This window comes from Trichoplax adhaerens, genomic scaffold (assembly GCF_000150275.1).
Source record: "Trichoplax adhaerens TRIADscaffold_21 genomic scaffold, whole genome shotgun sequence".
Taxonomy (NCBI): Eukaryota; Metazoa; Placozoa; class Uniplacotomia; order Trichoplacea; family Trichoplacidae; genus Trichoplax; species Trichoplax adhaerens.
The window spans coordinates 3,266-19,681 of record NW_002060962.1 but is presented as its reverse complement, the minus strand read 5'-3'; the positions used below and the strand labels follow the sequence as shown (position 1 = coordinate 19,681).

Genomic DNA, 16,416 nt, shown 5'->3' with positions numbered 1-16,416 from the left:
TGTTAGACAGTTTACAATTACTTGGGATAAAATGAACAAAATGTGCTACCTATGAATTTGCACCCAGGCAATTAGTTTATAATTGGGGTGCTACAGTTAGCTTATTGCTGTGCGCATTAAAACGTCGACTATGTGCTATAGTATGTTGATTCTATTAGGCATTCATCACAGCATGGAGGTAGGAAGCGGTAACTAATACTGTAATGAATTTTTGTAAATATAAGAGCATATATTCTTTGAGCTATAATTATTATTCTAAATTAATTATACAGCGATTTATTACCTACATAAGTTTAATACTCTAACATCTAGTAGATTTCTGATCGTCTAATCTTGTCTTTTGACGTAAAAATGTTCAGTAACCATTATTCCACTACATAGTGGTATTTGAATATGGACTATTTTAATCATTAATAATGAATGCTTATGTATGTCTAATTTATCGTACAAAAAGAAAGCCAAATCAGCTAAATTACTTTCATAAGCTAAGCATATGATCACATGTATGCTATGTTATCCAATTAAGTCCTAACTTGGCCATATCCAAATTGCTTTTGTACATATGTTACGGTTTAAGATATTATGTGATAATGTTATTGAAGAAGAAATAGACGGTTACGATTAGATAATCATAAATATTATGATCTATTAATATTGTGAGATTCAATCGTTAATGGACTTCCATTAACAAATGTGTAGAAGTAAGATACTTAATATGCCAATGACGTGTAATAACCAAAATGGCGGTTGTCACACTTGTAGGGAATCTGTTAGATCTTAAATTGTTAATTGGCGCTATAATATTATTAGTGCATAATAATATCAATTATCACATATTTTTTCGATACTAATTAATAGGATTACAAAGTTATAGAAAAGACTAAGTTATGCATAAGAATAATTAACAGGTGGAAAAGGTGTAGATTTGATACAAGTATATAAGAGGTTGTAATTTACCTCGCTAGAGAGGAGGAAAATACGGAGACCTAATAAAGTTAGTTTAGTAAATTTATCCAGACGCTTCTAGTCCGCCTTTACTGTTGACTGAGGTCCTTCGCTGAAGTAGAGCGAGTAGTGACGCCTGGTGGCAGTTTTACGGTAGGACAGAGGAGAGTAGGATAAGTGTGGAACGGGAATCCGATTGTTGCAAACGACGTTGTGACAACATAGTAGCAGAGGCTAACAAAACGTAATACGTTGAGTCTACTGTTGCACGTATTGTTAATGTTAAAATGTTAAAAACTAGCATGGTTTCACTAATTATAGTTGTAATATTTTGATCTAATGTTGTAAAAAGCGAATCTACAGCACTTATAGTGGAAGGTTATAAAGTATGTAAATAGATACCAGACATTTTGTAAACCGTCAGATTTGCAAGTGTGTTACTATAAATGAGGTAGTATAAATTACCACCGTGCACGATGTTAAAACTTAGTGCTATAAATATCGAAATTATACTCTCAGAGTGTGTTACTTTGCAGAAATATCGTACATGCACTGTGGTATTAAGATAATGCTATGTAATAATTGATATGCTGTCGTTGTGATTCCAATTGACAGATTAGTAAAATACCGCAGTGACTAGATCTAATCACGTTCATTCATGTTTGCTGTCATAAATCATTCACTGCCTCAAAAATTTAAACAGAAATTTAATGTTAATTTTAATAAATGTTATTTCACCTTTATTTTTGTAGTTAATATTTAATTTAACTTCAACCATATTATATCATAAAATACTGAAGAGTAACCAACACACTGAGATAACTATACTATACAATAAATAACTTGCTATACGTTACGTAAAGGATATACAAAATTATCTGATCTTAAATTTCGTAAAACAAAATGCAGAATACTATTTTTTCTCCCAATAATATATTTGAGCAAATAGATGGATATCTGGAATAGGAACCTAAAGACAGCATTCAGTATGAATACACTAGCTGGATATTCTTTGATGATAATTAATTATCAATAGTAAACGACGATAGATTATTTTATTAGTACCAAAGATTTGAACTTAATCATGTTCAATGTCTTAGGATCCTAGTTTCTTTAAAACTGAAATATCTAGTTAATTCAATAACAAATTAAATCATATCTTGACTCTTGAGGCTCAAACTCAGTAGCCTCTTCCTGATAAATTTAAAGTTTGTTTGCGAGTCAGAAGTTGCAGACGGTTAGTATATTAGATTCGCAGGGGATGCCTGAAACGATCTAATCGATTTGAATTACTATCACTTTAGGACTAAAATCTCAAATTTTTGAAGTATTCAACGTTATCAAAGCGATTCTCTGTAAACTTCATTCCTGAGTGTCTTTACAATCCATCATAGACCATAAGTTTTTCTTAAGAAACATTTGCTAACTAATTTAACTTTAGCGTCTGTAATCATATAAAAAATAAAACTATTCAAGATCATATAATTTGTAGTGATGACGATGCTCAATTACTCGAAAATGACCAATAATTTTCGCTATATTTTGCTATGAAAAACTACTTAACCATAGGTATCTACATTAATTGTATTATTAATACTGATGACATGTCGTAAAGACTACCAATACCCGTTTCTTCCTTCGTTCCAGCCAGTATCCAAATTCATATAATAGAATCGTTACTAAAACGAGCACTAAACAGAAAACAACGACCATTGGCGCAGACATAGTCTCTAATACTCCGTATATCCATACTTTAGCAACATGAGCTATCCAAAAGATGCTGTAAATATAAAATATAAAAGCTGATGTTAAAACCTTAGACTATTGAATAATGGCATCATTTAAAATGCATTGAGGTTATAAAAACCTATATCACATTTGATAATTGCTCACCATCCAATATAGAGTAATGCAAAAGTTGCTAAGCAAAAGTGCCCATAGATCCTTGAAGGATATTTATGCTCATAAAGTAGTACATCGAGCATAGGACTAATAAATACTAAGGTATGCTATTAAATATAAAATATTCATTAGTGAAATTGTATGGATATTTTTCGAGTATCAGAGGTATATCTTATATACGAATGATTACAGAGTACACTCAAATTATTCTTACCCAAATATGATTCAACGCTACAGGGACAATTTTTCTCTCAGCCAAAGGATAAACGAAGTCTGGTTCCAAGCAGTATAATATCCAAAACATGGACGAAACGAGCTAGAATTGCAATTATTTAAAAGCTTCTTAGTTGCAATTTTCTGCTAGTAGATGATTAAAGTAGATGACTACACATATTTTATATTTCATTTTTATTTATGGTGTTTATCATAATTCCATCACCAGCTCCTATGCATACCGTAGAATATCTTATAACTGTTTGAGAAACGTACGTAACAGCTAAAATTTCTGGAGTCTGTATACTGTAATCCTACAACATGTAGCAATGATAATCGTACAACTCTTTCTACATAATCCGAGCTTTGATGATATAAAGGAGAGATTATAGATACAAATATCATGATCGTAGCTATTCTTATATTCTGATTTTCAGATAAGATTTGCTAATGCATATACTCATAAAGATTGTATCTACCGAAAGCATATCTAGTAGTCTACGTAAATAGCTACACAAAATGTGATAAAAGCAATTATAAATTAAGACTTAAAATAAGTCACACTTACCATTCCGAAAGGGAATGCCAGTGAAGCAAATAAAAAGTCTTTCAAGGATTTCACCCTGTTCGTCAATATTGGGGTGACAGCGGACAGGACAGCGATGAAGTTATACAGTATTTGGATCAACTAGAAACAATAAAGTGCTCAATTTTAGCGTAGTAACGGCAATCAGGATTATTCTACCTAATTTAGAAGCAGTGCAGGATAAAAATTACTTTCCCTGCTACCAAAAATGACAGATTTTACATTCGACTTATCGTAGTGGAGAATATTGAAGCGTTTCTTAAGTAACAATAGATTCTGCTTATGCAATTAAAATTTTAATTGATGTACAACATGTAATCCTATGTTTGCAACAATATACAAAAATACTGAACAGTAATCTGCTTTTGATTGAATTGATTGAGGTACTAATGGAGATCATCAGCTTCTTCCAGGATAAAGCGTGACTCTTGCATCGACTCATTATATCATATCGTCAAAAATACATCCAAAAATACGACGTACGATAATGCAGCGACTCGTTATGGCGAGCAATGCAGATAATGCAGTTTATTTTCATTATAACCATAATATCACACTAGCAAACTTTAATCGTTCTTATGCTGTCGAAATGTTACACGTTATTATGATACAGTTTAAAAGTACCTATATACATCAAAAATTTAATGTAACCTTACCAAACACCAAATTGTTAAAAATTTCCACCTGTGCCCATAAATCTTTCGGAGTCCAAAGGTAGGAAGAAATAGCATATCATACAATAAAGCACCAAAATATAGAGTGAAACAAATCAGATGAAATAACAGTGGCGATTGAGAGTTAGGGTTTGCCATCGTTTCAATTTGATTTATGTAGTAAGATAGGTGAATAAATGTGCGTACAAGACGAATATTTGAGGCTATAACAACTGCTTATTCCCTACAAATAAATGATAAGTAAATTAGTTTGCCTATAATGTAGAATTGGAGTGTCGATTTATTCAATAAAGTCGACAACAACTTATAAAATGCTTAGTACTACTTGCAGAAGTTGGAGATGTAAAAGTAGAGCTACGTTTTCTAACCCTTTACTCACTAGCTTACAAACACTCTACAGCTGTCCAATCGTTACTCTAATGGCTGTCTATTGTAGAAACTAAATACGGACATACAGACATTCAGAATTCCGACAATGATGAGGGATGAAATTACTCCTAGTAAATATTTCCCACTAATAAGCACGGAAATTGTGGCTTTCATATACGTTCATAATTCGCGTACACCTAGGTTTATTTTTACTGATTTTATTAATTTATGCGTACATGATAAACGTTTACAAGCCCATGAATATTATGCATAGCGAAACTTTATCAAAAAGCCATGACAAATGTACCTGTCTAAAATGCTATAATTACACGATTCGCTGATGATGTCAATCATCCCATCGTAGAATTGAAAGCGCTGGCATTACAAATTGACCTATTCCACTATCAAGGTTATTACAAGAATGTATCCAATAAATACGAATTATGTTGTTGGTTAAGAAATAGCCTTGAATGTTTTTGTACGTACTGACCTACTCTTGACACATGACGTAATTGTCATGATGGAATAATCTAAATAAGCAAGAGCCTAGCTATTCTACGTACACTGAACAAATGGATATAATGGCGATTTGACAAAATTCAATCAAGAATGGACCTGACAATAGTAAGTTTGATAAAATGCATCTAAATAATACATGGCGATAATAAGTTTGAAACTTTCAGAATATTCATGTAATAAAACAATTTGTTCATTGCCTTTATAGTAAATTTAGTTAACTTTTATTATAAAATTATCTATTAACACAGTCACTGTCATCATCAATTACATATAATTTAACATAGTCATATGCTCAATGGGTGAGAATGGATCATTCTTGCGGCCAATACCGGATGCTAAATCGTACTTGATCGCAAGGTGTTATTGTCCCTTAACCTTTTCTGCAGTGGATCCTGTTATTTATGAAGATGATAAATTATACTGTTAACGGACACAATTTTAACTTTATAACTATAAGACGCTCATGACACTTGATGTCTACTAGTACTGCAGTAACGAGTCCTACCTTCATTGCCAGGATTCTTTACCCTATTTAGACGGTATCCAACCTCGAAACAAGCAGCATCGATAATAATTGACACCAGTATAAATATTGTAAATTGAGTGTTGTTCATCACTCGCATAAACGGATATATCCATAGATTATGATATAATCCAATATAGAAAACCCTATCCAACATAAGACGTTCTATTTATAACTACATCTATACGTTGCGCAATAGTAGCAAAAGGCATACTCACCATATCAAATAAAATAGCTTGAATATGAATAATCCTACATAACCTTTTGAACGACTTGGAAACTTGTCATGTCTTACAAGCAGTGATTCAATTATAGGGAATACTAACACAGCAGTATGCTATATGTAAGCAAATAAACTCAATAAGTATCACAATTGATCTATCACACTTTACTCACATGTATCGAAAATAAAATAAAACTACTAATCTATACTAACGCCAAACACTAAGCAAAGTCGAATACATTTATTTTCTAAGAAATCTCACAGGTTGAAAGGTATGTAGCGTTAAGAATGTCACTATATCACATACGATATAATCGAACATTAATACTGTAACTGTAACATTAAAATCTCAGTATTTGTGTCGATTATTTTACCCAGACATGATTGATCACCACTGGAACATATTGATCCAATGACCGAGGATAAATTACTTCACGGTCGAAGTTATACATGGCCCAAAATATCACTCCAACGTACTATCCAAGATATAACAGAAAATAAGCATTTCAATTACGTCCAGACTTGTGAAACTACAGATCATGAATTACTTCGTATACACGTATATGAAATAAAGTACTAAGGCAATTTTTAGTACTTTAATAAATCTATACGCTATTTATTTATTGGCAAGAACTACGATGTATATAGCATTACAATTGGTTGTATTTAAAAGAAATTACCATGCCAATCGGAAAAACCAGAGCACCAAATATATAATCTCTTATTGTTAATAAAATACTTCTTTCAGCTTTACTGATGAGCACGTACATAGTAGCCAGCAGGGCATAATAGTAATACAGTGTTTGTAAATGCTAAAGAAGAAAAGAATATGCTTAGACATACAATGGAATAATTATAAAGTTAGAAGTTTGCAAGAATGCAAATACTCCTCTAGCAAGGTGCCATTTTATTATTATTATCCTAATGACTTGTTGCCATAATTTAATAATAATTGACGTTGTCCTTTGATCCTGATTACGACAGAATGCAATCAAGCCATTATCTTCTATCTTAAATTTACTGTACCATTTCAATGTATTATCGAACTCTGAGTGCGTTACCTTAGGTTGGTATTAATTACAAGCGAATGAATCATTCTGTACCTTACTTGTAAGACAACGATGCATCTAACGTGGATAATAATCGTCCATAATCGCATATGTTAATATTGGACAGTGAATTTGATATAATAGGATTTTTACCCTGTTTGGTTTCAACTGTCATAGTATCAGATACAGTAATTGCAAATACTACTACAGGAAAATTGACAGAGGTGAATAGAAAGTGCAATAGTACGTCAATCCAGTTATGAATGATGACTACGCATTGTCATTTGTAATCGAAGTCAATTGATATCCGCATATCCTATACTCGATATTGCAGCTCATTCTAGCTTTTAGCAACGTATCAAAAATAGATCAAGATCATTTTAAACTCGATGCTAATCTAATCTTTATCTCCTATCATTTGGTGTCAATCAAAATATTAGTCTATCTCCATACAAATCAACTCCTTGATGGTATTGGTTGTCTTCCATCAGTGCATGTGGCCGTAAAAATAACAACAATCCATCATCAATGAAATTGTAATAGAGCCTACGTAGCACTAGCACCCCAGGCATGCAGGCATAATGAGGTTGTTTCTTGAACTGTTTATACAGTACAGTCGAGTAATTTACAAACGCATTTCCACTATATAATCTATTGCCAAGATAGGCTATACTGTCCTGTATTGCATTGATGCACAACCTACCAAATTCCATGAAGTTAAAAATTTGTACAAGCCACCATATCCTTTAGCGATAGGCAGATCCGCCATAAATGCACGAGAAGAATACGACGAATAAGCGTATACACTTGCAAAGACTAGATATAATAAAAACCAAACTACTCTCTCCATTACAATCGATTATTCAATCAGGCTTCACTGTCCACTAAATGATTCTTAATCTACTTGGAAGTAACTCGATACCGGCTAAAACACCAAGAAGGTTCGGTACGGAGGTCAAAGATTATCAACAAGCTTCGGTGATTCTCAATCAATTCAATTGATATCAAGATACTTTGGGTTAAAGGATTGCAGTAATGATTCTAATAAAATCATTCCAATAATAAATGCATCAAAGGAGTTATTTGTGGATAGGAGAAAGACTCGACTCGACGGTACAATAGTACCGTGCCAACCATTCAGACTGCCATATTTGCAGGTCCCGCAAAAATGGATAGTTTGGGTCAAGGCATAGGGGTCATGTCAGTGTGGGTGACCTCTTGCCGACGATACCACGTGGCTCGATATGAGGACAACCAAGACAGTATGGTTCAAGGTAGATGTCCGATTTTGGCTTAGTGCAGCCTCAACTAGACCATACTCGCTTACTGTGCCCTATAGAGTACAGTATTGTTTGGGCACGATGTAGTGGGAGTACTAAAAAGGAAGAAAGAATGACCCATGCTAAATGGGATCGAGAGGATTGATGACGTCAAAGTAGTCTTGCGCAGTAGTGTGTACGCATCACAGTCAATTAACATTGTACACTTTAATGGTAACTTGAGCAATTCAAATCAACAAGTGGTAGTATCAAGCAATCGAGCCATGAGCAATAATCTTGTCATCATTTCAGTTTTTTTCAATTCGGGATCAATTGGGAATGTTAGCATAAAGTAACAAAGCAAACTTTGGAGCTTTATGGATCAAGGATTTATTGATAGTTTATGGATAGCCGCATACCGGAAGCGGAAAGAAGAAGTATAAAAAAAGGAATGAACTGTCACGGATATCAACATGGCAAATTGAGGATTGGCACGCTGTCGAGTTGCCTACAGTATCGCGGGTACTTACGAAATTCCATACAGTCAGATACTTCCATCGTTTAGCATATCCTCTGCGAGACGGCATATCACAGAGATTATCCCAATCATACTTTGCCGTAATTCCAAACACAACTGCCATAAAGGCGTAAAAGCATAAAAGTAAACTATTTCTCATCGTGCTTGCTTCCCTGTTCTATAGATCGATCGGCTATGATACAAGTAATAAGGCTAAATATGCTGCACGGAGTCAGTGGAGTTTGGTGTATACTGTACACTACCCAGTATCCACTGTACAGCACAGTATATTATGTACGCCGGGGGGTGGGGTGGGATAGGAGAGCGGGTGAAGCTGTCGCACAGTCTGTACACTGTACAGTGTACAGTACTGTACTGTACACAGGCTACTTCCCCGTTCCTGACTTCACTTTCCATTTTTTTTTAGAGGAAATTGACGTCATCATCATGTGGTTGAGGAAGCATATTGTAAACGCTTGTAAATCTCAAAATAAACTAGTAGAAAATGAAAAGAGAATGAATGATACGTCATTATACATTTTTTTATTTCATAACTTACCATCGAAATTGGGAAGCGTTTACAATATACTAACTATACTACTATATAGCACCGCCAAAATATTAAGAATGCTCTATTCCATTTGCAATAGAGTTGTGATAATTCATGAATGAATCTTACTACTGTACTTGCGGTTGCTCCTAATTGACCATTGAATTGAATTAATAATGCAGTGCGGTACTGCTTCACTAGGAGGTTAATGAATGAATGAATGAATGAGTTGGAATCTATCACTAGCGGTAGGAAACTTGAGCTGTTGAAACTTACGAAATTCAAAGTTGTCATGTATTTCCATCTCCCAGCAACACCACTGTATATCGGTAGATTATAGAGAAATCTCCAATCATACTGAATGCCCATTCCAAGCACAATCGCTCCACTGGCGTAAACGCACAAGCATAACCTATTTCTCATCCTATTTCTGCTTCAAGATGCTGTTATGGCTTTTCCGGTTTGGATGGCTTGATTATTTATGAAATTATCCAATATTGTACAAGTACAGTATACTGTATTAGTGGTGTGGCCTGTGATCGCTCCAGTACAGTGTATTCACATCTACTCTACGCATAGGATTGCGAAACGCATTGCACTTTGAAATAGTTTGAATACCATCAATTCTCGAACACACGCAAAATAATCAAACCAATGGTCCAAAAACCTCGTTTCTAATTTCAGCTTTGATCAGCTATGGTAGTGCTACGTCATTGCAGTGTTTCCGCCTTTAAAGCCTATAGTACTGTACTGTCAACTAGCGACTGCAAGCCACGTTGGCTCCTGACCAAAGCGTAATAGGCGGGGGGGGGGGTTGATACCATCGTTATGAACTGCTTGACAGTATATCAATCGAGTGCCAGTGCTGCCGGATTATCTCTATCTACATTAGTGTACAGTACAGTACAGACTAGGCTAGAGACCGTTGGTGTACAGTACAGTACTGTAAGCCATAGACTTTCTTATACAGTACAGTACAGTAGTACAAACGTCTTTTACAAACACTTTCAGTACAGTGTACACTATGTATATACTGTAGTGTTAACACTGTACACTGTGTACTGTACTGTACGTTCGTTCATTAAAACTGGCTAACGTCCACAGTACTAGTCATGACTACAGTATACTGTACGCTGTTACGTACAGTACAGTGTATAGTTTACAGTAGTCTTATACCGTACTGTACAGTGTACACTATGTATATACTGTAGTGTTAACACTGTACACTGTGTACGTTGGTACGTTCAATGAACGTCCGACGTTCAAATTGGACGTTCGTACGTTCGTTCATTAAAACTGGCTAACGTCCACAGTACTACTGTCCAGTTCCCATATAGAGAGTATTAGAAAACTTCTATGGCCGACAATATCTTGATTCTTCACAGCACTCTACTGTACTGGTACTGGTACTGGTACTAGTATTAGTACTGTCCAGTTCCCATAGAGAGTATTAGAAAACTTCTATGGCCGACAACATCTTGATTCTTCACAGCACTGTACTGGTACTGGTATTGGTACTGGTACTGTCCAATTCCCATACAGAGTATGCGCACTTCTATGGCCGACAATATCTTGATTCTTTACAGTACCAGTAGAACCAGTACCAGTACCAGTACTATCCAGTTCCCATACAGAGTATGCGCACTTCTATGGCCGACAATATCTTGATTCTTCACAGTACCAGTACTGTCCAGTTCCCATAGAGATACAGTATTAGAAAACTTCTATAGCCGACAACATCTTCACAGCACTCAGGTACAAGCCTACTACTGTACTCCACACATACTACACACTACTACCACACGGTACTACAAGGATCGAAATCACCAGCGTCAAATCATCCGCCTGCGAGATTATTACCAATTGAGCAGTAATTCTTGTCTACCCGTTGTAGCTGTTAGCCGCTCTAGTACAGCTTATGTAGATTTGATAACATTGAAATCTTGTCATTCATGTTTAATTCAGTCAAAGTCAAGGTAAATTGGCTTTCCAGCATGTTATTTTCTTGATATTACTGTATCATTGGAGTGGTGTACGAGTCAAGAGATACAAATCAACCTTGAAAAGGGCGATCATCACCTCATCATGGCAGGCATTGACTTCTCACAAACGACATTTGATCATCGATGTATGTTAGTTTTAGTTCTACCAGTGGGCAATATTCCTCGTCAACAATTTCAACGTATTTATACGCTGTTGCGTAGCCGTTATCAACGTGTTAGCCTACCCAATGCCAATCGTGTAGTTAGACTTAAATTTGTTCAAAATGTTCATGCTCATGAAAGTCGTATTTGGGGCACCTTGCATATGCATAAGCATGTTCTAGGATTATTTTGCATAGGCGATTTAACAAAAACCAATGACCAATTTGCCCAACTAAACCAAAAATTTCAAGATACGCTTACCCAATATTCTGAAACTTTATTCGATAGTCGTTTCATTATTATGACTGACCAATCGTTACCTGATCAAACTGAAGCGATTGTCATCAATTTGCAAAACTATCAACATGTCTTATCTACTGCAATACCTGAATTTGGTGCATCTCTATTCTGGATCTTGGACTCTAAACGTGTCGAAAAACTGAATGAAAAGCCTGATAAAATGACTATGTTAAAAATATCATTAGAAAATGACAGCGGATCTCAAGATGATAGGTAAAACTATTGCAAACCAATGTTATCCATTGCTGTCACGCTAGCAATTACAATCGCAGCGCAATAGTAATCAGTCATTTGTCAACAATTGATTTCCTCCTCTTCTCTTATACTGTAATGATATCAATAGACATCAATTGGTATACGCGTATACTCAAATATTCTACTGTACTGATGTAATTTATTTTAATATGATACAAGAACGGACAGCAACAGAAATGTTTTCGATGTATATCAAAGGTAAGTCTGTCAACTTCTACCTGATCGATAGCAACATTACAGAAATAACAATATGATTATCTTGATAATGTAGTACGATAGTGTAATATGATCTCGACGTAGTAGAAGATTGTTTGTTTTATCATCATTTACCGTATATCATTAATACGACTTATTAACCTTTCCATCACCCAATTCAAATATTATTCTATACTGAATGATAAAGTGCTTAGTTGCGTTGTCGTAAAATCGAGCGTAGCACCTGTGTCTCTTACGTACATATTCAAAGCTATTTAATAAATAGGAAGTATTGTATATTTTAACTTAGATTGTTTTTTATTCCGTGCAACTTTTTTTTGTCAAATATGTAATAGCGGCTATAAGAAGAAATGTGCTGGCAGGAATAAAAAGCGACTCGGTGATTTATGTTTACTGGCCAATTTATCCTATGATGCCTTGAGCCACTATGCTGCTGCTGTCGATGGGCTACGCTCTGCAAATGATTTACTCTGGCTAGCCAGCGCATTAGAAGGCATCTGTGCTGCTACCATCATATGCAAAAGTAAATACTGTCCCCGTTAAATTAGCTATGATAGTGTAATACTATATGTATAGAGGTATTCTTTTTTTTACCCTCTACGGGTATTATATTCGACAAGTGTATAGGAACTATTAATTCTGCATTTTATTAAAACCGATATCTACTAAATAACAACCAATCATACTCTTTATCTTGACCACTTAGTTGCGTTCTTTCTTTTGCAATTACACATGCACACATACACTGTCATGATTCTATCTTCTCCAAAGCGTATGAAAGCTTGAGCTTTCAAATTTTATCAACAGTAAAGTACTTTTGCGATTGCGGCATTCAGATAAGAGTTCAAGTTCTACTGGGATATAGTCCATTCAAATTATCAATAAAAAGTTAGAATATAGTATTACCAGATCAGTCATTGCTACTTTTTATAATTGAACTCATAATGTGCACGCATAGTCGTTCATTTGCTTGAAAACGTTCGATATAATACAATTGCTGATATTTGAAAATGCAGTAACCTGCTATAAACTTTACTTCTCTTATACTTTACTAATAAAAAATCAACATATTAGTAATACAGATATCTAATTTTTAAAAGGTGGAGACTACGTCCTTACTCCTGGGAGTGCTGCTGTATTACCTGAAGGTAAAGGTAGAAGATCTCCATCTTTTAATGCTGTAGCGACCAAAGATGATAACGCTGTCGCAACTGTACCTTCGCTGAATGCTAACCTATTATCAACGAATGACGTTATTGAAAGATATCTAGAAGCAATTAAAATTTATAACAGGATCAATGTTGCACCGTTAATTGAATTAGAAGCTAATATCAAGTTAGCCAATGTTTTGGCTTCTGCAGATAAAAAAGTAGAGACATCAGAAACGCTGATGAGAATCTTATATACCAACTATCCATTGAGCGAAGAGCAAAAAATTCAACGTTATTGCTTTGTTAGCCATATTTATGAAAAGATTAATTTTGGCCGAAAAGCTGCTTTTATATCTCGTATAGCATCAATGCAGTGTTTATCGAGAAATATTACAAATCATCCTTGGATTGCTGTATATTCACTCATGAAAAAGGCCTTGAAAGGGTATAACTTACATCCTGATTTCCAATTATGTGCTAAGGATAGATCTGGTTGGCCAGCCCTTCAGTTACATGTTTTAAAGGAATTAATAATGTGTTCGAGACACCTTAATGATCCTGCTATTGCTTCCCGACTTCTTATTTTTATTTTACAATTTATGGATAGTTCACTGAGTGATTCGGATAAACAAACTTACTGTGCCCTTCTTGAGATGCAGTCGAAAAATATCACTGGAAGCCCGTATCAATTTACTTTTAATCGCAATTACGGTAGCCAACCAATGGCAATGACAATGTTTCCCTGTATTATCCAATTTACTATTGTCCCACTTCCTACCCAATTGCGACCTGTTAAGATGTTAGCAAATACTGATTCCGATAATCAGAACTGCTTCATATTCTCCGCACTACAGAAACGATCAACTAAAGGAAAAACCGATGAAATCCCAATTACAATTCAAAATGAAACTCTTAGAGTTGAAATAAAACTAGTTAATCCCATGCCTCTTGAAGTGAAGGTTAGCAAGATGACACTGTTAGTGGATGATATTGCTTTCGATCCCCATCCGGCGGCTATTGCACTACCTCCAAAATCTGAGCCTGTGTCTATGATGTTAACTGGTATTCCATGTAGCAAAGGCAAATTACATATTTTAGGCTACAGCAGCCAAGTTTTTGGACTAAATAGCTTATGCACGTCAACATTCTGCAACGAAAGCTTGCGTCGTGAAATTGACGTTATACCTGCGTTACCCCTGATACGTATTTCGTCCACATTATCACCTGGTTTTGTAGTTACAACATCAAATGAAATCCAAACATTGGTTACAAATTTAACTACTTATACTGGAGAAAGGTAAAGATAAATTTTTACCCATCAAAAGTTTAAGAGTACCAGAACGGCTAATGATAGATTTTTTCAATAGAAATCCTTTCGACATGATTTTCGAGAACGTATCATGTATCGATGTGAACTTCTTAAATCTACAAGTCGTTAATAGCAGCAGTAACAGTGAGTACAATTGTATTGCCCTGATCAAAGGATTTAATAACTAAAACTAATACTTTACATTCATGCCGACTACTATATTTGTAATAGGTGGTGCTACCTTATTCGATTGGTGTAATGAAGATCTGGAACATAAGTTACCATGCCAACAGAGAAAGACTATAAAATTACCGATTGCATTAAATATCCCATATAACGATATTGCAGCTGTTACCGACGTTAATACAGAAAAAATTACCTCCGCATTGAAATGTACTTACAGTGGAGGCATCATTCACAATGAATACTGTCGTCAAATTGAAGCTGTATTTAATATTACGATAAAACCTTCTGTAAGAATTTTAAATTTTGATGTTTTATCCGACGATAGGTAATTGTTCTATAGTGTGAATATATTTTACTTGGTATTTCAAGTATTGCGCCATTTACGACTAGCTCAATAGGTAATTTTTTGAATTTTTTTAGCTGCAATGAGTGCCTAATTGTGTTCGATGTCGAAAACTTAACCACTTTCTCGATCGAATTTTACTGGACTGTAACTAAAACTGGTAAACCGACTCACATACTTATTCCTAAAGGGGCAGCTAGACGGTTAGTTTACCAACTATTACATGTGGTACTTGTGGTAAATAAAAACCTTGCAATTTGTGCAATTTAATTTAAAGGAGCTCTTATTGCCTTTTTTTCCGCAGTGTTGCGATTTCTATCGAAAAAATTGAAATAGCGAAAGTTTCTAATCAGGAAAATTTATTAAAAGAAAAGTTGTATTTAAAGAAGCTCTCCGATGCTATAGAATTAAGATGGCGGATTGTATCCTATAAGTTATACAGAAAAATCTACTAATGAGTCCGTTATGGAGTACTATTGTCTTTAAAGTTTTTCGTTTGATCCTTAATAGTGTGCACATAGCGTTCTTGCGGAAAATCCGGAATAGTTCAACTTAATTCAAACCATTTAACTTTAGGAATGATTGACAGAATTACCTTGGCTCCAGTAAAAATAGGTTAGTTAATGGTTGTTTATCAAAAGCGATACGTCATTTATCTTTATGTATTATAACTATATTTTTAACAGATGTGCATGTAAACGATAAACCAATTAGCAGTGAAGTGCAAGATTCTTTTACTGTTGGAAGTACTGTATCTGTGAAAGCCGTCATAACCAACATTTCTGGTGAGTGCTTTGATAATTAATTTACGGTATTATACTAAACTAATTAATCGTTACGATTTAGGCTCACCGTTGCAAAATCTTTGTATTACGATCGAATCATACCAAGATTACGAAAATGGTTACTACGATACCCAGCTATTAGATAAATGTGCGGTAGTTGGAACTGAGCACCTTGTTGTTCCTGAGGTATAAGACTGCTTTTGGCCTTGATAACGCCTAATAATGCTGCCGTAAATTTTATTATAGCTCTAATTTCTATTTATCTCTTTAAATCAGTTAAAAATTGCTCAAACTATTGAACAAGAATGCCATATCGTATTTTTTGGTGCTGGAAAGTATTGCTTGGACGTTTCCTGTATTCAGTTTGCTGAATCTTCCTTTCTGAATAACAACTTATA

General features: G+C 34.8%; 2 protein-coding genes across 2 annotated transcripts; one reads left to right on the top strand and one right to left on the bottom strand.

The window, feature by feature from the left end:
- Positions 1 to 2,082: 2,082 nt before the first annotated feature.
- On the bottom strand, positions 2,083 to 5,208 carry TRIADDRAFT_61046 (uncharacterized protein; the record flags this gene model as incomplete). The annotated part of the gene is made up of 7 exons (XM_002116994.1): positions 2,083 to 2,139; positions 2,572 to 2,725; positions 2,839 to 2,954; positions 3,062 to 3,163; positions 3,303 to 3,374; positions 3,629 to 3,683; positions 5,180 to 5,208. 7 exons carry the CDS (start codon positions 5,206 to 5,208, stop codon positions 2,083 to 2,085), a joined length of 585 nt encoding a protein of 194 aa, XP_002117030.1.
- Positions 5,209 to 11,414: 6,206 nt separating this feature from the next.
- TRIADDRAFT_31873 (uncharacterized protein) lies at positions 11,415 to 14,696 on the top strand (the record flags this gene model as incomplete). Its single annotated transcript, XM_002117063.1, has 3 exons — positions 11,415 to 11,986; positions 12,580 to 12,782; positions 13,345 to 14,696. The coding sequence occupies 3 exons, from the start codon at positions 11,415 to 11,417 to the stop codon at positions 14,694 to 14,696; spliced, it is 2,127 nt and encodes a 708-aa protein (XP_002117099.1).
- Between the last annotated feature and the right edge of the window lie 1,720 nt (positions 14,697 to 16,416).